We start from the raw sequence: 24,373 nt of genomic DNA on the forward strand, positions 1-24,373 counted from the left end.
TCGTTATTTTCACCGTTCATATATCTAGTACTAGTATTTCTGTTAACACCACATATATTGTTGAACATTCCTGTTTTTGACACCAACTTTTCTACTTTTGAGACACAAAGCTGGTGACATAGACACAGGGAAGATACGTCATCGACTTGTATTAACAGGCCCCGGATCTAAAATTGTTCATTACACATTTACAACGGATAGACACAGAAATAAAATTTCCATATTTTAAAACAAGTAAATAATTCTTAATGCAATAATTCAATTATTGGGTTATTAGAAATAAAATACAATGAAATAAGTTGCTGTGACTGATTAATTGTGATTAGCTTCTGAAGCATACAATTCTGATACATCAATGAGTTTTACAACAGTGATACACCATTAAACTTTTAATCTTTATTTCTATTTTCAGTACGATATTTCAGTTCGTTATGTGTACGAATGACGTTCTATGTGCAAATGATTATTTTCCTGTAGTTTCATTGAGCGGCAAATCCGTGTCTGTTTCAGTGGTTTTTGTTGAAGATCTTTTCCTTCCTTCCATTGAAATTGTAAAGAAATTTGTCTTTGATGAACTTGACAGACTGCTTTCTTTCCACAGGCGTTTGACCGTTTTGGAACAGCAAAAGCTGAAGAAAATAAAACACCCTTGCAGACAAACTAAGACGGTGGCTAAGTAGGAGAGAACAATCCATCCGACAAACGCATCAATGATCTGAACAATCCACACCAGTCCCGTAATGGAGAATAACTTTGCGAATGTCTTCGCCTCCCTCACTTTATCTTCTCGTATTCTGCTTGATGCTGCAATCCCTCTTACGGTTTTAAAGAAAAAGAAACAATTGCAACAGCATGTAACAATGAGAGGAATGATAAATGATATGATGTTTGAAATTAAATTTTCTACGAAACATATCTGTTGTCCATAGCCAAGCGTTTTGGTGACCCCGAACATCACTGCAACATTTGTTCCAACAATAGCTAACGGTAAAAGGTAGGAGAACATGATATATCGATAGAACGTATGGGATGTAAAGTTTATCCCTGATCGTACCATCTTCCGAGCATTAAACACCTTAAACATGTGAAAACAACAGACCAACAGACAACAACACGCACACAACCAGAAATAGTGGAGAAGAATTCCAACGACTTTACATGCAATGTGGTCGTCCGCGTTATCCGAAAAGATAAACAAGAGCTGCGCACAAAATAAAGAAAACACTAAGCTCATCACATTCAATCCGGGGAGTGTGCGCAATGCTTTTAATAAACAGTACGTTATGAAAGTCAAAACTAGACAGATCAAGCTTATTCCTGTACAAGTCAAAGTGACTATCCGAAGAGGTAAATCGCCTGTAGAAGACAATACTTTTTCCTTTGGGATATCATCTTCACAAATGTGTATAGTTTCCTTTAAAGAATTTATAAAGTGTCCCATCTTAAAACTCTGGTTGGATTTCTTCAAAACCAATTCAAGAGTGTTATAATCAATTATGAAATCGCTCTTTTTGTAGACATTTTGTTTACAAAAGAGCAAGGAGCTGACGTGGTTGTTCTTTAAAGGTGTTTGGAGGAATGAATCGTTTAGGGAACGGATATATTCAGCGTATGGAAGGGTAGAGTTGTCCCATTCTCCTTTAGTGTACGGTGGCGTGTGTCGTGTGCCGATAGCATGTACATTTATGAAAGTTGTTGCATTGCCTTGAAAGTTTGTGACATGTTCCCCCATAAAATACTGAAATCTAGACGGAAAAGCATACAAAGCATCCTCGGCTGAGGAACGGTTGAACATCCCAATCGCTTGTACTTTAACGTAAATTACAGCTTTGAAATGCAAGTTCCCGTACCACTGTTCCAAATCTGCAGATTCTACTAATGGAAGGACAAAGAATTCGATAATTCTGTTTGAAAATATTGGGTTGAGTTGTCTTTGTATATCGAATAAGATACTTTGGAGTCTTGTGGGAAGATCACTGATAAGAATGGATTTTGTTGATGTGATATTCACGTCAACTTCAAAGTGAAGAGTGTATGTCGTCATCGCCGCAACTTGGAAGAATAAGACGCATTTGTCACCGGCGGGGGTCCGACCAGGATAGCAGGATTTGTCATTCTCATCAACCTGAAATTCAAAACGTATTCCATGTTATATAAACTACCTGTAAGTTTAATGACATTTTTATCACCTCCATAATTTATGGGGAAAACGTTGAAAAATCAATATCATTTCGTTACAGTAACACATATTGCATCGACTGCTTTTGTTAAAACGTGAATGATCCCAAAAATCGCACAAGACCGCATATTAAAACTGTTGAAATTTCAACTTCTGTAGATTTCTAAATAATCCAAAATTGTTTATAACCATGTGATAACATTTGGTATACTTACTCAAGATTTGATTGTACTTGTAGTTGAATGCAATGTACGTGAAGATATTTTCACAATCATATTTTTACATGTTTGGGAAAAAGACAAGATTTTGTTCTACTTCACGTACTTGATAACAATGAATGCGACTTAATTACTAACCCTTTCATTTACATCAGATGGAGAAGCAACTCCGTGAAATCTGAATAAATTGGTAATCAATGGAGGACGAATGGCACTTGATCCCGGATCGGACTGACATGAGTTTCGACGACGTTGTTGAACTAAACAACTCGGAGCACAAGGTTTGTTGCACGACTCACAAAACCTATTCTTATATCTGGGCTCGGACGGATGGTTGTATGTAAAGCCAGCATTTGGAAATAGTAAGCATGCTTCGCGATAAAATGGATCATAATTAAGACTCGTGTTATCACAGGTATCAACCGCAGGGTCCTCTGTAATTGGAGCACGTGGATTGCAGTGTTGACAAAAGTCGTTGTTGACATATTTACTGTAATGCGATTTTTTGCATGCCCATTGTACGTCATTGTCGATCTCTTGAAGATTGAAGGTGGCATTACATTGAGAGTGTCCCAAAATAGATGCTTTGGGACATTCAAACGATTTGCCAGTGTTAAAAAGTAAAGTGCAAAGGTTTTGTGAAAGTGCGTATGATATTGTTTCAGTTATACTTGTCGAGTATCGAAGATTCATCTCCTTTGAGCACTGAAGCTGCATTCCCCACACGGTGTACGTAGACAAAATTTCCAGACTCTCGTTTATGATTTTAAAGTTGTTGTTACAGAGATGGCAGTAAATATTTCTGTACGATAATGATCCAGCAGAAACTACAGGGAACATGTCATATCGACCGACGCTATTTTCGCACATATGTCTTATGGCTCCATAGTAAACAGAACCATCATACCTACCGTCTGTTCTGTGGCAGCCATTGAAGACTGACATCATCATAGGATATGCAAGATTAATTCGGTCTTCGATGCAAGTGATAGGCCACGATAAAGCAGTGTCCAAACAACATTTACAAGGGTCTCTCAAAATGCACAGCGGGTCACACTGACAATTATCATCGGTTTGGTTTCTAGCCAGGAGAGGTAAGAGTGACTTGTCGCATATCGGCTCTCGAAAGAGGGATAAGCGTTTCATCAGTAAATATGTGATGTTGATTTGTTGGTTTTTCGACGTCAGTATTCCTGGGGTGTAATCTTCGGCAGCAGCAGTTTTTTCTGAATGTTCAGATACATCATCAAACAAAGATTCGTCCCTTAGAATAATATTATCAAACTCATACACATACTTTTTTGAGTGGAACATGGTTTCTGATATCCTTAGCGTTGCGTCATTGAATACGTAGTGATTGTCATTAGTGACGTTACGAATTCCTCTTTTATTGCAGAGGAAACAGAACACGTTTTTGTATGGATGGGTAATTTCAACAACCGGATTTTCTCGGCAGGATGAAATTAAGTCCTCATCATACTCAAACCACTCCCCTGTTAGGTTACACGAGGACATTTTCGACACATTTTGTTCAAAATAAATTGGATTACACATCGCACAAAATATGTTGCTATATGATCTGTAATAGAGATCGTAGGACGATGCGCATGCTTTCTGAATGTTATGGTCCATTTCCTTCCAAGTTCCTGAAACGTTACAGAAGTCTTGAATTGGTTGGTTGTAATTTTTCTTTGGCATTGCAGGTAAAGTGTGATGTGGTGAGTACAAGAGTGCACACGATGCATTTATTGCATATGACAGAATTTCCTCGTAAGAGGAGAAATAGAAAATTGTGCCTTTAAACATGCAATTGATGTCAACTATTATCTGCCAGTCGTGTAAATCTTCCTTCTTTTCTCCGTGACAATAGGCACATGCACGATTAAAATATGAACTATTGGTCGCTGTAGAAGTTACAGGTGGACTTGCTAAGATGGCAGCTGGTGAAACCTCGTTTTCACATTCATGTTTATGCATCGGTTCACTTTTGTCTGGACAAGAATTGACAACAGCATACTTTTGAGGCACTTTTTTTTGTTTTGTGAATTCTGCCGGGTAATTGATAATTATTGACTTGTATACCGAGTAAGGTCTGGTGAAATATTTATCTGGACAACAGGTTCGTTTCTGAAAACAGTCTTCTTCGCAGGAACACTCCGGACATATCTTTGATTCCCGTTGGTCACTTGGCATGCGGACAGTGGCTGACCAATCATAACACGTGTATCCCGCACCACACACATTGATGTATGTCTTCATCAGGTCGGCCACATTAACGTTGGCACTGACAACGTTTACTAGAACAATCAGAGTGCATACACTTCTAATATTCATCTGGAGGTTCATAATTCTCTACAAAGATAGTCAATTTACATACAGTGTTAGAGTTTAATAAAGTACTATCAAAGAAAGCGTTTTAATTTGTTTGTAAGTATCTCTTGTTATAATTCATTATAAGCACGGGCAGGAGTCGGGGTTTTCCTGAGTTTTAGCAGTGTCCTCTAGAGAAAGACACGTGACCTTCATGGTTATATGACTGCTCATGAAAGAAAGTCATTCATTTAATATGCGTATCCACCTTTACTCCGAGTCATGTCTGCTGCAATGTTTACACTGGTACCAAACGATGTACAACCCATGTAGCATTTAATCAAACTTTTTTCGATTTCAGTATATATCTTTAAAATACCTGTGAAAAGCTCTATTGAAAATTTAAACCATGTTAAGCGTGGCTTTTATAGCTTCTTAATTCGATTTTCAAAGATGCGTATAATAATGATTTATAAAAACGACTTTTCTGTTAGGAAATAAAATGAATTTCGATACTTTAAAAGTGAATGACAGGATTTACTGTAAACACAAAAACACATCTACAATGTCCCTTTTTACAAAAATAAAATCTCACGATTTCGTTGAAAAATACAATCTCACGATTACATTAAAAAATATATGTATCGCAATCAACTGATTGTCATTACATGCGTGTTTTAACAGGTTTACTCACCTACAAATACTCTCGCTGTGCGTGTATTCAGAAATTAACTTTCACAATCATAGTATTTTAAAAACAAAAACAAAACAACAACAAAAATCCAAACAAATAAAACAACAAAACAAAAACAACAAGAGGCCCATGGGCTACATCGCTCACCTGAGTCACCTTGGTCCATATCAGAAGACTTTCCATATTTATGTGCATGTAAAACCGTAGTCCCTATTATGGCCCCAACCTACCCCTGGAGGCCATGGTTTCTGCAAACTTGAATCTACACTATGTCAGAAAGCTTTCATGTAAATGTGAACTTCTTTGGTCCAATGGTTCTTGAGAAGAAGATTTTTAAAGATTTTTCCTATATATTTGTATGTAAAACTTTGATCCCCCTTGTGGCCCCATCCTACCCCGAGGAGCCATGATTTGAACAAACTTGAATGTGCACTATGTCAGAAAGCTTTCATGTAAATATCAGCTTTTCTGGCTCAGTGGTATTGAGAAGAAGATCTTTAAAGATTTTCTCCATATATTTGTATGTAAAACTTTGATCCCCTATTGTGGCCCCATCCGACCCCCGTGGGCCATCATTTTAACAAACTTGAATCTGCACTATATCAGGAAGCTTTCATGTAATTACACTGTATCAGCTTTTCTGGCTCAGTGGTTCTTGAGAAGATTTTTAAAGATTGTCCCTATGTATTTGTATGTAAAATTTTGATCCCCTATTGTGGCCCCATCCGACCACCGGGGGAGGGGGAGGGGGAGCAGGATTTTAGCAAACTTGAATCTGCATTATGTCAGAAAGCTTTCATGTAAATATCACCTTTTCTGGCTCAGTGGTTCTTGAGAAGAAGATTTTTAAAGATTTTCTCCATATATTTGTATGTAAAACTTTGATCCCCTATTGTGGCCCCATCCAACCCCCGGCGACCATGATTTTAACAAACCTGATTCTCTACTATATCAGAAAGCTTTCATATAAATATCAGCTTTTCTGGCTCAGTGGTTCTTGAGAAGAAGATTTTTAAACATTTTTCCTATATTTGTATGTAAAACTTTGATCCCTTATTGTGGCCCCATCCGACTCCCGGGGGCCAGGATTTTAACAATTTAGAATCTGCACTATATCAGAAAGCTTTCATATAAATCTCAGCTTTTTTGGCTCAGTGGTTCTTGAGAAGAAGATTTTTCCTATATATTTGTATGTAAAACTTTGATCCCCTATTGTGGCCCCATCCAACCCCCAGGGGCCATGATTTTAACAATTTAGAATCTGCACTACCTAATAAAGCTTATCTATAAATTTCATCTTTTCTGGCCCAGTGGTTCTTGAGAAGACGATTTTTAATGACCCTACTCTATTTTACCTTTTCTTGATTATCTCCCCTTGGAAAGTGGCCTGGCCCTTTATTTTAACAATTTAGAATTCCCTTTACCTAAGGCTGCTTTGTGTCAACTTTGGTTGAAATTGGCCCAGTGGTTTTTGAGAAAAAGTAAAAAAAATGTTAAAAGTTGACAGACGGACGGACGCCGGAATACGGGTGATCAGAAAAGCTCACTTGAGCTTTTACCTCAGGTGAGCTAAAAACAGACGAAACATATATCTACATAATAAATTATTCTCTATTATACAAATGAGCAATATTCAATTTTAAAAATACTTTATGTAAAAGTTTGCTATGTGTTTTTATAGAAGAAAAGAAAGCGGGTCTGAGATAAGAGTTTTAGAGGAAGAAAGTTATTTAAACAGATGTAACATATAGGAAGGAACATGGTTTTTTCTTTAATTATGAATGTTCATTTAATTTTTGTAAGCATTTTTCAAACACTTGTTAAATTTGTTGTACTTACAATTTTTCAGTAAAATGGATTTTTCAACATATAATCGACCGATTACATTTCTTTTTTAGGTCTCAAAACCACGATCCTGACAATTTACAATTAAAACGTTTAGATATTCATGATAATTTTGGAGTGTTTTATCCATAATCAGTCATGTAAAATTTTGCAACATTCATCACAAGAAAAGAAAAGAGAGAAAGAAGAATAGAGAGACAAGAGGACATAATGTAGACACGTTTAACAGAAAACAACTGAGTATTCAGAACATTATCAATCAACGAGTGTTTCTAGACCTGTATTGCTCTTATTGATAAGGGAGATAGAAGAAAAGCTTTCTTTGACCAAGAAATATTAAATCAAATTTATTACATAAGGTCTAAAACATAATGTAATTTCCATTTCAGCATGACTATCTTACAGTTCTTCGTCTTGTAAATTGTATGTAGAAAGCATTATATAGAATATGTAACTGAACCCACCTTTGGTTTTAAGTTCCGATGCGTTCTGAATAAAACGTCATAGCAATCACGGTATATTAGTGAAATGAAGGTATCCAGTGTTGACCAAGGAGAGAATCATTAATCACCATTTTGATTCCTCGGGGAACTTTGTGACTGTAATATCGAAAATATGTTTATCGGTCCACATGAATTTTTAAATAACGATCCATCAATTTAATTCAAATAAAAGAAGAATGCAATTAACTTGGTACGGGAGCAGCTTAATCTGTGAACTGTTATAAAAGCTTTTAATACAATTACTTCTATTTCACACATATAGGAACGTATGGGAAATCGTGTAAACTGCGACTTTCCCACATCTTCAAAGAGTGTATTACCTCCTACAAATATATATATAGGATGTTTTCATGTACAATTTTGATTCAAAAATAATCTATAGATATGCGCAATAAATTAGAATGATTCACATCTTCAAAGGTTGTTTACATTTCAAAAATTAACCTTTTACGTTTGTTACACTTCCACTTACATGTTGGAACTCAAAAAGATGACGCCTGTATGCAGACGGTGGGTGTCACGTGAACAATAACGTGGCTGTACGGGTCCACTCCTTTAGATAAAAAAAACAACAACATCCATGTACAATCGTGTTTCAATATTGAATAGGAGGTCAGAAGTTGATAGACTATATATTCACAGTCCTTATGTTGTGTAGTAGTAGTTTATGATGTCCGAAAGTTCAAAGGTTAACACTGTTATTCTACCATAAATACAACACACATCGGACACATTCCGGACGTCCGTTCATTTTCTGTTCTCTGTAACAAACATAATACACAAACATGTTCACTTCAAGAACACAGATAATGAAAATATGGAAAGTCTTAAAGAAGTGCATCCTGAATTGAAAACATTTTACTCAAAATTTAAAATCAATTCATATTCTATACAATTGCTATTCCAAGCATTGTTATGTCGAAAGTCTTATTCGGCCTCTTGTATACCTCATCAGACGGCATCACAGCTTTGCATTGTGGGATTGTTAGAATTTCGTGCGTTGAGTCCTTCATGGCCAGTTTACTCCTGGACCGTGGAGAAATCTCGTGAGAGTTCCATCTTTTGAGCCTTCCATTGCCAGTTTTCCCGTAAACCGTGGAAAAATGCAGTTCAGTATGCACTGCGACTTTAAATTTTGTGTTTGTTTGAATGACATAACAATAATTCCCCATCATCCGAAGCGCTATTTCTTCACCTTCGATTGTAATTATCATTTGCGCATTTTTGTACCGACCACTACACTGGCAGCATATAGATGTACTTATCAATAATTACTTGAAATTGTTCACTTACATTATATATTATATATACACGGTACATTCTTTACTTCCACATTAGAATTAATTTGTCAGAAAACTTGCGACATGGCATCACTTCTATCTTGATTAACACGTACCGTATAAAACAAACACGTACTAGATTAAAACACACCTTTTTGATCTATGAAAGGTGAAGATAACAAACAGTGATCAATCTCATAACTCCTTTAGGCAATACAAAATGGAGAGTTGGGCAAACACGGAGCCCTGGACACACCAGAGGTGGGATCAGGTGCCTAGAAGGAGTAAAGCATCTCTGTCGATCGGTCACATCCGCCATGAGCCCTATATCTTGATCAGGTAAACGGAGTTATCCGTAGTCAAAATCAGTGTGTCAAGAACGGCCTAACAATCGGTATGAAACACATCAGACTTCGTCGATTTTTTCGCGTGGAATGCAAGATTCTATTATACCAAATTTTGCAGATTTGAAAAAATATTCTATTGCTTCAAACAAACGTTTTGTTAATTAAATTCATATTAAATATACATTGAAGAAATGAAACTAGATGTCGAACGATATAATTAATTTTTCCTCTTTTTTTTCTGTACTTCACGAATTTAAAGATAAATCTAACAGATACGGACGATTTGTTTCACAGACCACATACATGGAATACACTCGACGCTCTTATATTATTTACACGGGGTACAGTACAACCCAGTATTTTGTACGTTTCTCTACCCTCATAGTAAGACCAACTGCACAACGTAATTACTGATTAATTCGAAGAGCAGCTTGTTTCTAATCCCCTTCAAGATAACACATTACGATTTTTTGTAAACGTCTATAGATGTACATGTATGTAATCTTTAGAATCTGAAAAGAACCAGCAGAGAGCGTGATATTTCCATACGTGGAATTCCAGGCGGAGTGTTTTAATGGGGCCCTACAGCTCAAAATCACTTCAATTAAAGGATAGACATTACGATGTCACGTCAGATTTGGAACATTAATCACAATTAATTTTTCCTGTTCAAAACCAGGATTTTCGTGCTCATTTTAGAGCGTTATATTACATAGTGGCGAAATTAAATACCATTGATGTACATGCATCGTTTTTAAAAGGAAGAGTAAGGGAAAAAATTGCTGAGCAAAAGAGAAACACTTACTAGTATATTCATATAATGTACATTTCAAATACTATTTACAGACGAGAACCTGACGTACGGTATTTCATTTGGTTATAGAGATCGGGGATTTTTTTGGCTTGTTTATTTTTTTATTTTTTAGAGATTTGAGAATTGTCCAAAAAGGAGGTTATCTTTTCTTTTCTTTTTACTTAAATCCAGTCATTGTAATACTGACTACGCACATGATCAATCTTTCAAATATATCGCTGATAACAATGAAGACTATTGATGCCTCTTTCTCTGAATGAGGTTCAAAATCATTGTCTATCCATTGTAAATAAAAAAAGTTTAGCACAAGTTGCTCTTTGTTCAAGCTATGAACGGGTCCAATAGTCATAACAGTATATAAAATTTCACCCTCTGTATCAAATTTATCTTTTCACGAAGAATTGCAATGGCCATTACCTTGAGAAAATCGTCCCGAAGCTCTGGTAATGTAAAATATGTCTTTCATATTAATCATGATCACTTACCAATTCTAGGATCATCCGTTCTACGTGCCTATAGGGGTCTGTAAGTCTCGTCATGTGATTGCCGAGATTTAGCGAGATTATTAACTTCCGGGTACATCAACATCTCAGATTGCACTGTGTAGAGAGTGGTATACATAGATATAGCGTTATCAATCGATTATGTGGAGGTTTTAACGAGATAAACATGGGAATTGAAGCATTAGTGGAGTGGTCGAGGATTCTTCGCTTCGTGTTTGACGAATTACGTGTAATAACCGCCAGTGTACAAGCATCGACGAGGGTACGTCTTCCAGATAAAGAGCAGGTTGGTAAAAGCATAATCTATGAACTAGAGAGATGTACGATACGTTTTTATATCTCAAATCATTCCAATTGAAAGTATATTAATACTTGAAAATAAAAACGGATTATGCATAAAACTTGCTTTGTATTTATACGAACGTACTGGGGAGATCGGAAGGGGGGGGGGGGGGGGGGGGGGGGGGGGTGAACAACGATACTACATTTACGCACCTGCAGTGTACAGTTGTTTATTCAATAAACAAAGCGCATTAAATATGCCTATCTATATCAGTTACATCACAGATGGGTTAAGATTGTTTAATATTTTATAGATATGCCTTGAATCTGAGGATAAAGGTGTTGTGCATTGTGCAGTCATCATTAATGTGGATGTCTGATGCCAGTATGCCCATAATGGGGCAGTATAAGTGTCGATCTTCATATGACAGCAAATTTTCAAAGGCAGGTACACAATTTAAAGATAAAATAATGTCAATACATGTTTGGATCTATATCTTATGATTATAATAATTATAAGTTTATATGTTGTAAACTTTCTTTCTTTTTAGAAATTTCTTTCTTTATAAACTGTCTTGCTGTTATGCCCTCTGGGCCCAAAATTGGAATAAACGTATCTTATCTATACCCAAAGTAGGTAATAAATGGGTTCGAACTGTGAAGATAAAAATTTTAGATGTAGATATATTGGAATTTTTCAGATATAAGAAGGCAAATAAAACTGTTCAATGTAAAATACGCCAGTAGTTGGATAAAACATCCAAAGTCGGCACAGTCAAAGTGGAGGAATTAACTGCATCCTCATTCCGCAGGGCAACAGGCCATTTTCAGCAACCCCTGAAATTCTTAATTGAGGCCAAGTGCCCATTTTCAGCTCGAACAATGACAATTAAAGAGGGCTGTGCAAATATTGGGATTTCCCTCTTGGTAAGTCAGCATTATAGATTGAACAATTATGTGTATGTGTACCTAATACATGTACATTAGCTGTACATATACAATGTATGTATTCATATATATCATTATGGATGTATCCAAGTTTATTATAACTTTAAAGTAACAATTTATGAATGAAATACAAATACTACTTAGGCTTCATTGTGATATTGAACTGCTAATGTTCTTTATAAACTTTACTTGCATCAAGTTTTGAATACTGCAGTACATCTATGTCAAAATAAGTATGCATATTACAGTATAATACTTTCACCACTAATCAGAGCACTTGTAAATCAGGTATATTTTATCAATACATGTAATGACATTTGCCATTTTAGAATGTGATGCAAGGGATGGTTCGCTGCACCTCAAAACAAAATTTGAATATTGGCATCAGATTCAAGGACAACACCACCTGAAAGACACCCAATGCTGTGATTTGCTAGTGTGGATTCCTAGTGACACTCAAATAATTCACATTGACAAAGATGTATTATGTCAACCTTTTAAGCGTGATAGAGTTTAATTATAATAATGAAGTATTTTTGCAATCTAAAACACACACACATAACCACATGTACATATACTTTATTATGATATCAGTGGTGCATCTATCAAAGTTATGTAATTACATGTATATTTATTGAATAAACATTATAGACAAGCGTTTTTCTTATTTTAGATGAACCAAAATACATGCATGTATAGACACAGTGTCCAGCTTTACAAAAATCATTCAATTACATGCATTTACTCAAACAATGGATTTTACTTCTTTTTTAAATTTGAAAACCTTCAGAATGAGAACAAAAGGCTTTATGTTTGATTGTATATTGTTTAACGTTCCTCTCGAGAATATTTCATTCTGATGGAGACGTTCCAAAGGGCTTTATATTCATATGAATATAAAAGGCTTTATATTTAAATAAATATGTAGTAAAGTTATATTGCATATATGGTATTCATTACTTTTAACTTTAAAAATTCAATGTGGCAGGTATGTGCAGATTTAAGGTATATATATACATGCAATTAATCTAATAAGTTTGTAGGATTTATCTGCAATCTCCTTCAAAGGGGGAACCTGCAAATTCACATGATCCACACAAATCTGAAATATTTTGTCAGATCAATATCTATAATGGCTAAGGAATTTAAAAAAAAAATAATCTCTCATTTTCCCATCCAACATGGATTCTGCATCTGGAAATTTTATAGCAAAGTTGTGCATCCTCTTTTGAGAAGTGGGATTTATTTGTAAGAAAGAATGGGATATTAAGTGTCATGTCATTTGGAAGTTTGTCAAAAAAAACCAAAATCCTTTGTCCGCCAGGAATATATCACCAACTTGTAACTTCTCTAAAATGTCACAATGGTTCACAATTGCCAAATTAGATTTGTATCCAGCATACAAGTCAACTTTATGACAAAAAGGATGACTTCAGCTTCTCTATCGTCAAATTCTCATAATGAAGTATATATTCTTATGAAACAGAAAGTGTTTAAATGTTTCTACATGAGAAGAAAACTCTCATGCTGTGGCCTTCTATTCAAACATTTAGATATACCGACGACGTTTTATCTATTAACAATACTCATTTTCATTTGTATGTCGATTCGATATGTAACTTAATCATATGCCTTTTTAAAAAAAGTAGCAAATGCCCGATTGTGTAAATAGAAATGTAGGTGTATAAAATCTGGGAAGCGACTTGAAAAAGAGAAAATTTTCTTACAAGAGAGTAAGAAAATGTCTAAGAAAGAGAGAAAATCTTGTGAAAAGGGTAGGAAATGTCAATGTAAAAAATGGAAGGAAATGTTAGTGTTAAAAGGGAGGTAATATGATGTACAGAATGAAGTATTCACATGAGTAATTAAACCCATCTAATGAATCCCTATTGTAAGTTGCACATATATTTCACCTCAGCCTTGCTTTTAACTTTATAAGCTTTAACAAAGAAACAAAAATAGGATAATTCTGTAATATCAATGCATGAAAAGAATGTTACAAATCAATAGTCATCTCAAAATCACTTTATTGAAGACTCTCTTTGGTATCGACATTTTATGTTTTTGTATTTTCCACAATCCATGACACTACCGTTCTTTCCCTTCCATAGTTTTGGTTGTTACACAGGTCTGCTGTTCATCACAGTAACAACCATTTTCTGTCTGACAGAATTCTGCTGTGGAACTACCAATTCATCTCATTTTAAAGTCCCGCCATGACACACAGTAATTATACATGTAAACCCAGGCCTGTTGTCAGATCGAGGCGCTTTAATGTTAATAAAAAAACACTAAGTGGCGTTCCTCACTCGGGACTTGGCTTCAAATCCACTCGAAATGGTTTATCGACAGGGAGTGATCCGCACCTAGCGATAATTATGTCCACCAGGGGTCGGTCATTAGAATCTGTACGGGCATCCTCCATCTTCCGAAAAATATCCTATAACAACAAGCAACAGAAACATTTTATTCGTTAATAGAATTTCCATTGTTTCGTAAATGTATTAGTATATACATGTACACTAAATATATATATTCTAGATTTATTCTCAGAAATGCGTGCGTTGACAATCATTCAATACTGAAATAGATTTTCTACAAAATGTACGATATCGACAAAGATCCACCTCTCCCTCCTTCCACCTCTCTCTCTCTTTCTCTGTCCTCCCTACTATGTATTTCCCTCCTCCCATCTCTCTCTCTCTTTCTGTCTCTTATATTTCCCTCCTCCCATATCTCTCCTTTACATTCCCCCAACCCCTTATCAGGGACTTTCATGGCCGAGTGGTTAGAGCATTGCGCTCAAAATCACACGGCCTCTCACCTCTGTCGGCGCGGATTCGAATCCCGCTCGGGCCGGTAAGTAAGACAGTTTCCCAGTTTACTTTCGGAAGGTCGGTGGGCTCTTCCCAGGTAAATTGTATCTGGGTTCTTTCTTCCACCAATAAAAACTGGGTGCCACCATATAACTGAAAAAATTGTTGAGTGTGGCGGAAAACATCAAAACAATCAATCAACCCAACCCCTTTTCCCTTTCTCTTCTCACAATATTCAACCATTTAACCAACCCACGCCAAAAGGCAAAATGAATTGTGTTTCCATTACTTGACATGAAAGTAAGTTGAAACTGAAAGCACAGTGCGCACATTCTTTCCAACATGCACAGTGTAGCGAAGAAAGAATGAAGAGACTGTGCCACAGAGAAAGAACTTAATCATAACTGTTGTTCAGTTACACAACCACCAAAACACGGACAATGAAGAGTCCAGACGATTTCTTGCTTACCATTCCTGCAAGGACTTTACCAAAGACCACATGCTTCCCATCCAACCATGGCGCCGGGACAGAAAAAATAGCAAACTGTGAAGAATTTGTGTCCTTGCCATGATGTGCCATGTTTATCCACCCAGCTCCGTAGTGTTCTAGGTGAAAATTTTCATCCGGAAATCTGGCTTTTTCAAATATACTTCTCCCTGAAAGTTACCAAAAATCTTGTTAAATCCTCAATGTCAGGTTTAAGGTATCCTCATCCGACAAGTATTTCATCAGAAAGCTTGAAGATTATTAAATGTATAAGATCCAGTTGAAATACTTTCATTTAAAGATGTTCGCACCTATGATTTGGAGTAATGTCAATTAATTTTTTTATTGGGGGGGGGGGGGGGTATTTTTAATTTCAACATTGATGAAGAATTAGGAAATGGGGTCGCAACGCTTGTTACTGTGCTACAGTGTTCTAAACATGACCTTTTTGCATTTAAAATTTGCTCAAGATTTATCCATTTAAACTTGATTTGTCTGTTGGTGTCAACACAACACAAAAATCAATCATTACATAAAATAGATACATATTCATGTCTTCTAACAATAGAATTATCCCGTGAGGATCCGAGTTAGAATAGATCCTCAGTACCCCTTGTTTGTCGTAAGAGGCGACTAAATGGGACGATCCTTCAAATGAGACCGCAAAAACCGAGGTCCCGTGTCACAGTAGGTGTGGCACGATAAAGATCCCTCCCTGCTCAAAGGCCAAAAGTACCGAGCATAGGCCTAAATTTTGCAGCCCTTCACTGGCAATGGTGACGTCTCCATGAGTGAAATATTCTTGTAACAATACAATTAAAAAAAAGTTTAATACCAGTAGTGGAAATAAATAATTACCATTTTGCACTTAATATAAATTTAAAAAATTCATGATATCAAATTTTGGCAGTTTAAAAAGACATATTATGAGTAATGTCAATTAATGAAATTTCACACAATTTTCAAGGTCTTGTCTCAAAACTTCAATTGGAACTAAAAAAAAGTTGAGGTTGGAGATCAAATTCTTAAATCATTGACGAAAATACTGAATTTTTATTAAAGATTTCGAGTAAATCAATTCAAACTTTTTAAATAATCAGTGTTCTGTTTGGAAAAATATATCAATAAAATTAATAAATTACAACATTTGAACAACTACTTGTATCATAAATTATAAAACTGAAATACACTACAGGAGCATAAAAATGGAGATATATTGAATGAAACAGAAACTGTAAAATCATGAAGATATAGAACTTTTTTTATTAATCAATCCTTCCGCCACAAAATATAATCCCTTTCAAAATTTCAACTGTAAAGGATTCAGTAATAGATGTGTGTCAGTGATATGCACCAATGGGATCAGTATTGAACCAGTAAATACTTAGTTGTAGCTTACTTAAATACTTAGTTATAGCTTACCTAAATACTTAGTTGTAGATTACCTAAATACTTAGTTGTAGATTACCTAAATACTTAGTTATAGCTTACCTAAATACTTAGTTGTAGCTTACCTATATACTTAGTTATAGCTTACCTAAATACTTAGTTGTAGCTTACCTATATACTTAATGGTAGATTACCTAAATACTTAATTGTAGCTTACTTAAATACTTAGTTGTAGCATTTTGCGAAGTTGTGTTCAAAACCTCAGGAGCTAACTTCCTTAATTAGATATTCCGTAAGCAGTGCACCCACGCCAGTCATCTGTATTCACTCACCTCCATATCCATTTCCCTGGGTTATGTCCCCTCCTTGTACGATGAAGTTTTTAATAATACGATGAAACCGGACCCCCTCATATGTTAATTTTTTTCCATCACGTACCTAAGATAAAAACAATTTCATCTTAACAATCTAGTAAAACTCTGACATGAAAGTATTCAACTTCATATAATAATCTAGTAAAGTTATGAGTTAAAAGTATTCAATTTCATCTTAACAATCTAATAAAGATATGAGTTAAAAGTATTCAATTACATCTTAACAATCTAATAAAGATATGAGTTAAAAGTATTTAATTTCATCTTGATAATCTAATAAAGATATGAGTTAAAAGTATTCAATTTCATCTTGATAATCTAGTAAAACTCTGACATAAAAGTATTCAACTTCATCTAATAATCTAGTAAAACTCTGATATAAAAGTATTCAACTTCATCTAATAATCTAGTAAAGTTATGAGTTAAAATTATTCAATTTCATCTTGATAATCTAGTAAAACTCTGACATAAAAATATTCAACTTCATCTTATAATCTAGTAAAACTCTGACATAAAAGTATTCAACTTCATCTAATAATCTAGTAAAGTTATGAGTTAAAAGTATTCAATTTCATCTTGATAATCTAGTAAAACTCTGAAATAAAAGTATTCAACTTCATCTAATAATCTAGTAAAACTTTTATATAAAAGTATTCAATTTCATCTGAATAATCTAGTAAAACTCTGACATAAAAGTATTCAATTTCATCTTAATAATCTAGTAAAACTCTGACATAAAAGTATTCAATTTCATCTAATAATCTAGTAAAACTCTGACATAAAAGTATTCAATTTCATCTTAATAATCTAGAAAAACTCTGACATAAAAGGATTGTTCAATGTTGTAAATTTACACAAAAATTGAGTAGCAGCTCCATACGAGTCATTTGCCATATAATATAAGAAGGATAAATCTTGCAACTATTTTAACTCATCCCCTTTTGAGGTCGGTTTTCTCCCTGTACAGTACGCAATCCTTTACAAAATTGGATTAAAATTCAACCCACCCTCCCACATCTTTTCAATGTTATTGATTTCATGAATGCGATGTAAAGAATACAGATTAATATAGTGCATTTATATTAACGAAACTAAAATGTAAATACACCGTATAAGAAATAAATGTTTGAAAATGCATGAAGGTATGAACTGCAATAGAAAGCCATGACGAAGACTGTCAGTTTTATGGGTTGTTTTTAATCGAATATTTCATTGAAATAATTATTCGATTTACCATTAGATCATACTTGAACATATCTGTTTCTGAAATTAACTCGTCAATTTCACTTTCTTTGTTTTAAATACGGAAAATGTGATCTATGTTGCATGTCAATAATGACGTAAATTGCACAACTGTTATCTAAGCTAATACTTATATAAATTGATATTTTGTAACGTAATTTGTATTTTAATCTGGTATTTTGTAACATGTACGTAATTTGACATTTTTGTAACATGTAATTCGATATTTTGTAACATGTAATTTTGTATTTTGTAACATGTAATTTGATATTTTGTAACATGTAATTTGGTATATTGTAACATGTAATATGATAATTTTTTTTAAAAGCATATTTACGCGCTATGAATCATAACGAATGGATTTGATAACAAAGAATGTTATTGTCTTATAACATATAAACTTGGTGTCCGGGTAGCTCAGTGGTTCATTAATGCACTCGTCTCTCACTGCTGCGACCCGAGTTCGACCCCCATGATCGGCAGTGGTTGTAAGTGAGAGGATAATGTGGTCACCCACTCGGGCACGTGGGTTTCCTCCGGGTACTCCGCACATCATTGACCCTTTCGCGCCACTACCCAAACCGACGAGAACCATTAAATAAGTTATTTGTAGAATTTGTTTGTCAATACCGTCAAATAAATAAAGTTTGCACTTAAACTTAACAAGGTGCAGAAACACATATATTTTTACATGAAATGAACAGCTTGGCAGTTCAATCTGCACCTCTGTTCTAACACAAAAACATATTTTGCTAGCAAGCCGTTACCTATCATGAAACACATATTTCTATATATCACAGAACTGTCTATCCCCATACTTTCACTCACCGCCGTCCCTTCAGCTAAGGTTTTAAAGTTCAGGACCGTTTTAGGGACTACATCTCCAAACAAACCAATCACCATGCGCCCAATGTCTTCATTCCCCATGCGTATGTCAAAATACACCTGTGATTAATCATAAAATATTATATTCACCTGAAATATATTTTTTAAAGTTATAAATCTACGCTTTCTCACGTGGTATTTTTAAAAATAAAACCACTAACTTTTAATTTTCAATTAAAAAAACAACAAATTATTTTGAATATACAACATATGAAATAAATGTATATCCTACTTGTACCACAAGAGCTTGCTCCCGTTAAATGTAAACAATACTATATGCATGCATTTTAACTTGTACAATGGGGGGGATAAGCGAACACCGTCAAAGAGGCATGGATAATATGCATTGATCAGATTACCGACAGCTTCAATTGTATCTGTTCATCAAACAACCTGGACATTTACTAGAACAATGTTAAAAACCTTTTAAATTGTTACTTTGTATTTCTGAAAAGAGATATGTAAAATTTCGGGTGATTTACCACTGCCTAGAATCAGTATGAAATTTCTACACACAAAGAGTACCCTCGGTATACTAGTATTTATATAGGTATGTACAATGAATTACCTTGTCCGTTACCATAGGACCCAGCTCCTCTGTAGCTACATCATCACTGCATACCACCACTAAACACACGACCAAAATCACTGACCTCCCGTCCAACAACATGTTCTAAAGACACAGGTTTTTCTTACAATCTTTACTCCCTCCCGATCCCTGAGCCGTTCCTGAGACGTTTAACACGTGGCACGCTACTCCGATTTCCGATCTTTAAACAGCCCCTGTACCGATTTACACAGACTCTACTACACGCACACGTGTGTCTGGTAGCACGCTGATGTAATCGTGTTTAGTGGCGGCTTCCTGGTAGAAATACTTCGCATATCATACGAATTTTATATATATTGTGTTTTATATTAAAAAAAAGAAGAAAAAAAAGAGAGAACCTGCTTACGAGTGACATAGTTAAGACGCAATTTCTACAGTCTCTGGATAATTATGAATATATATATGGTACATACTACCCCGACCTCGGTTTAATTCTCAAAGTAAGTATATTGTTGATAGTAAGTTACATTACCCGCCCCTCTCCTTCAAGGATTTCTTACTTTATTATAGAAGTGTACCATATCGAGAAAAGATGAAAGATATTCACCACATCTGATGCACATATTGATTTTAATTAACAGATTACTAAAGATCTAGGTTTATAGGTTAACCTTCGTTAGGTAGATAATCAAATTAGACAGACGAGTCCTTTAGGTACATGTAGTTTGTAGTGAAATGAAGGATGTTTACCATAACTATTTCTCATGCACAAAATACAGAAGTGATTTGTTTCACAAAACATTCAGTCTACATAACCTCAATAGTATTGGTACTCGGTGGGGGGTCCAAACATTTCTGAAAAGGGGGGGGGGGGGGTAAACGGCTGGGGGCTGTGTTGAGGTCCCAAAGTGAAGAATTGGTGGTGACAAAGCCCCCTATAAATACCGAGTTTTGACATCTATTTTAATGTTTTTAACACAAATCTATATAATAAACATGAGACCCATGGGCCACATCACTCACATGAGTCACCTCATATTTAAAGATTTTTCCTACATATTCTCATGTAAAACTTTGATCCCTATTGTGACCCCAACCTAATCCCAGGGCCATGATTTTTTCAAAATTGGAATATGGACTATGTCAAGAAGCTTTCATGTGAATGTAAACTTTTCTGGCCCAGTGATTTTTCAGAAGATTTTCCCTATATATTTGTATGTAAAACTTTAATCCCCTATTGTGGCCCCATCCTATCCTTAGGGGCCATGATTTGAACAAAATTCAATCTGCACTATGTTAGGAAGCCTTTCATGTAAATTTCCACTTTCTTGGCCCAGTAGTTTTTGAGAAGATTTTCACTATATATTTCTATGCAAAACTTTGATCCCCTCTTGTGGCCCCATCCTGCCCCCGGGGGGCCATGATTTTTACAAACTTGCTTCTGCACTATGTTAGGAGGCTTTCATGCAAATTTCCACTTTCCTGGCCCAGTAGTTTTTGAGAAGATTTTCACTATATATTTCTATGCAAAACTTTGATCCCCCCTTGTGGCCCCATCCTGACCCCGGGGGCCATGATTTTTACAAACTTGCTTCTGCACTATGTTAGGAAGCTTTCATGCAAATTTCCACTTTCCTGGCCCAGTAGTTTTTGAAAAAAAGATTTTCCTTATATATTTGTTTGTAAAACTTTGATCCCCCTTGTTTTTCTGGCTCAGTGGTTCTTGAGAAGATTTTTAAATGACCCCACCCAGGTGACCCTATTTTTGTGATTATCGGGACAGGGCCCTTTATGTGAACAAACTTGAAAGCCCTTTACCCAAGGATGCTTTTGGTCAAGTTTGGTTGAAATTGGCCCAGTGGTTCTGGAGAAAAAGTCGAAAATGTAAAAAGTTTACAGACAGACAGACGGACAAACGACGGACAACAGGCGATCGGAAAAGCTCACTTGAGATTTCAGCTCAGGTGAGCTTAAAAAAAATGGATCGTATGGTAGAGGGATGGCATGGCACACCTGGCGCACCTGCACTGGATCCACCACTGATTCTCATGTTGTAGGGATAGCTATTTTCCAGCATATATACATATATCAAAAAGTCAGGTAATTTTAATTCACATTCTGTACATCTATAATGCATGGGGTACATGTATTTCAGCAATCATAACAGTCTATTTTTAACTTTTGTTATTGCACACTGACATGTTCTTGTGTGATATTCTGCAAGCAGAGGTCTTCAAGTTTTGAAAGCTTGTGTCCAATACCATTGTAGTTGCTACATGTACATGTATATTGCAATGATATACGTTCAAATCAAATCAACCACAATCTCTTCTCTCACATTGCTCTAGACCCTCTAAGACCACCAGCCTTAGTTTCTGATTTGCCCCCCCCCCCCCCTTTAATTTCAAAATATAAAGTGCCTTTTGTTGTTTTTTATTTGACTCGAATTCCTGCAAATATAATGGAATTAACAAAAATAATTCAGCATTCATTTTGTCAAAAGCCCACTCTGTAGGTTCAACATGCATTGTCTTCGAACTATCCAAAAATATAAATAAAATTTTTCATTTGTCGTTTTTTTTTTTGAAACATACAAAGACTATATAAATCTGCACCAACATGATGAAGAGCTGCATTACGTCACAATGGAAACTAAAAGCATCAGATCCAAAGAGTTTGTTTTGGAGTGACAACGACAAGATTTTACCCCTCCAAGTAACTGCTACCACAGATCCAGATCATGATTCAGAAGTGGATGAGTAGCAACTGCTACCACAGATCCAGATCATGATTTAGAAGTGGATGAGTAGGAGAGACATTGATGATTCGCTACTAAAATTCGAAGCGTGAAAAATTATTTATCTTGATAAAAGTCCACAGTCTTTCACGGGTTGTATGTATATCTGGTATCAACGCCAGTATACATAGCATCAGACGAGATTTTCCTTGTCATTCGTACTCAGTTCAACCATCGCTATCCTCTCGGGACTTTCTTGATCTGTCCTCTCACTGCTTGGTTGACTGGACCGCCCACTGTCCAGCAAACTGGAATGACCACTACTCCCACTGCGACTCCGGAGCCTTATATTTACAGGAAATGCACTGGACGGCCGTTTACTCTTACTGACTGTCTCTGTGACTAATAATTCAGTTTTTGTTTTATTGTTCTTTTTGCTTTGGTCCATTGACACTTTAGAATCTAGTACTGTAACTTCTGCTGTGAATTTAGGTGATTTTATCTCAAAACCACTCTTAAGGCTGAAAAACAATTTGAAACATTCAAAAGATGTAGATCCAGCATCTGGTGAAAAGGGACTGTCTCAAAAGGGAAAAAATCGCTAAAACGCATCAAAGATTTGCAGTTGCAGTTTGGAAAATTATGCACACTTTTATTCATGAAGTAAAAACATGCATGTATTTAATATAGTTTATAAGTATGAAGCTTTGAATGGCTGCAATAGGTATTTAGTGTGATAATGACTTTGACCTTTGGATTTCAAAAGCAACATGAATCTTGAATGTCATCAGGATTTGAAGTCTGATAAACATGCACCAGCAAGTACATGTATAAAAGTTAGAGGCAAGCTCAAATCTACAGTATATAGTGAAAAAGAAACCTTGACCTTTGACCTCAAAATAATAGGAACCTTCCTCTTTTGGATGTGATCAAAATATGGAAGTCTGACAAAGACACATCAAGTAGTATGAAAGTTAGAGACCGGACAAGTTCAAATCTTTGGCATTTAGTGACAAAGTGACCTTGACCTTTGACCTCAAAATAAATAGGAACCTTCCTCTTTTGGATGTGATCGTGTTATGTGAGTCTCACAAAGATGCACCAAAAAGTATGAAAGTTAGAGACCGGACAGGCTAATTGTGGACACCGCCCGCCCGACTGGACGCCCACCTTTCGCCAATTTAAATGGCGAAATTTGCTACACAACTCGGCTAAAAATGTTTGAAAAATTATCAGCCTCTGGGGATGTAATCTTAAACAGTGCTAAACATATATGTATATGTATTTGTGAAAAACTTTGCCCCAAAGCTGCTGTGGCCAAATCAAGTTTAGGCAACTTTGACCTCGATCTAATTAAAATCAGATGCTAGATCCATTCACTATTGTGTAGCAAACTATGTGAGCAGATCAAAATATCAAATTTGAATAACATGCATATTGCTTTGACTTTGACTTTAATCTGACATAACTTTTTGACCTTCACACTTCGAAAATGACATCATCTAAATTCTATGGCCAAGATGAATGTTAGGGACAGACAAACTGAGAGACATACACCAAATAAACAATATGAATTTGATGGAGAGGAGGGGGAGGGGAGAGGTTAGATAATTTAGATTTACATACCTGTGTAAAAGGTGATTCAATAACCGTACAAAATTGTTGTATTCATTTTCTCCAAATATCTACAAAGATGAAAATTATGACTGCCTGAGTCTGAGACTTGTTTTATAATGATGTGCACTGAACACTACACACGAGAAACTTATCATGAAGAGAGGTCACCAAGTTAGACTTGTATGAAAAGTGAGCTTATTAAGTTATGTGGTATGAAATGTGAACTTATTAAGTTACGTGGTATGAAATGTGAGCTTATTAAGTTACGTGGTATGAAAAGTGAGCTTATTAAGTTACGTGGTATGAAATGTGAGCTTATTAAGTTACGTGGTATGAAAAGTGAGCTTATTAAG

At 35.5% G+C, this 24,373-nt stretch overlaps 3 protein-coding genes and 1 long non-coding RNA gene across 5 annotated transcripts in view; 1 reads left to right on the forward strand and 3 right to left on the reverse strand.

Moving 5' to 3' along the window:
- Nucleotides 1-379: 379 nt before the first annotated feature.
- On the reverse strand, nucleotides 380-8,302 carry LOC125651235 (uncharacterized). The gene is made up of 5 exons (XM_056165637.1): nucleotides 8,222-8,302; nucleotides 7,993-8,072; nucleotides 7,711-7,845; nucleotides 2,536-4,749; nucleotides 380-2,125 (listed from the first exon to the last, which is right to left on the reverse strand). The coding sequence occupies exons 4-5, from the start codon at nucleotides 4,741-4,743 to the stop codon at nucleotides 464-466; spliced, it is 3,870 nt and encodes a 1,289-aa protein (XP_056021612.1). The 5' UTR covers nucleotides 4,744-4,749; nucleotides 7,711-7,845; nucleotides 7,993-8,072; nucleotides 8,222-8,302; the 3' UTR covers nucleotides 380-463.
- Nucleotides 8,303-9,610: 1,308 nt separating this feature from the next.
- Nucleotides 9,611-12,578, forward strand: LOC130054793 (uncharacterized). 2 transcript variants are annotated; one of them, XR_008803133.1, is made up of 4 exons: nucleotides 9,611-10,979; nucleotides 11,290-11,423; nucleotides 11,677-11,902; nucleotides 12,253-12,578. It is a non-coding gene; the product is annotated as an uncharacterized LOC130054793 (long non-coding RNA). The 2 variants fall into 2 exon arrangements; XR_008803134.1 differs by lacking the exon at nucleotides 11,677-11,902 and having other exon boundaries at nucleotides 9,612-10,979.
- A 1,302-nt stretch (nucleotides 12,579-13,880) lies between these two features.
- Nucleotides 13,881-20,175, reverse strand: LOC125651999 (peptidyl-prolyl cis-trans isomerase B-like). The gene is made up of 5 exons (XM_048880869.2): nucleotides 19,685-20,175; nucleotides 19,060-19,176; nucleotides 16,948-17,053; nucleotides 15,209-15,396; nucleotides 13,881-14,363 (listed from the first exon to the last, which is right to left on the reverse strand). The coding sequence occupies exons 1-5, from the start codon at nucleotides 19,784-19,786 to the stop codon at nucleotides 14,229-14,231; spliced, it is 648 nt and encodes a 215-aa protein (XP_048736826.2). The 5' UTR covers nucleotides 19,787-20,175; the 3' UTR covers nucleotides 13,881-14,228.
- Nucleotides 20,176-21,757: 1,582 nt separating this feature from the next.
- The window catches only part of LOC125651998 (protein C1orf43 homolog), an 8,025-nt gene continuing 5,409 nt past the window's right edge, over nucleotides 21,758-24,373 (reverse strand). The window contains exons 7-8 of the mRNA XM_048880868.2: nucleotides 24,030-24,088; nucleotides 21,758-22,924 (exon numbers count right to left, since the gene is read on the reverse strand). Coding sequence (XP_048736825.2) covers nucleotides 22,597-22,924; nucleotides 24,030-24,088 — 387 coding nt within the window. The 3' untranslated portion in view covers nucleotides 21,758-22,596. The remainder of the gene's footprint in view (nucleotides 22,925-24,029; nucleotides 24,089-24,373) is intronic.

This window comes from Ostrea edulis, chromosome 5 (assembly GCF_947568905.1).
Source record: "Ostrea edulis chromosome 5, xbOstEdul1.1, whole genome shotgun sequence".
NCBI classification, from domain to species: domain Eukaryota; kingdom Metazoa; phylum Mollusca; class Bivalvia; order Ostreida; family Ostreidae; genus Ostrea; species Ostrea edulis.

Excerpts from the sequence above, each read along its gene's own strand:
- LOC125651999 (XM_048880869.2), bottom strand. The coding sequence starts at position 19,786 with ATGTTGTTGGACGGGAGGTCAGTGATTTTGGTCGTGTGTTTAGTGGTG. Across the intron at positions 19,177-19,684 it reads GTCCTATGGTAACGGACAAG|GTGTATTTTGACATACGCAT; the intron begins GTAATTCATTGT and ends GATTAATCACAG. Across the intron at positions 17,054-19,059 it reads CCTTAGCTGAAGGGACGGCG|GTACGTGATGGAAAAAAATT; the intron begins GTGAGTGAAAGT and ends TTTTTATCTTAG.
- LOC125651235 (XM_056165637.1), bottom strand. The coding sequence starts at position 4,743 with ATGAACCTCCAGATGAATATTAGAAGTGTATGCACTCTGATTGTTCTA. Across the intron at positions 2,126-2,535 it reads CATCTGATGTAAATGAAAGG|GTTGATGAGAATGACAAATC; the intron begins GTTAGTAATTAA and ends TTTGAATTTCAG.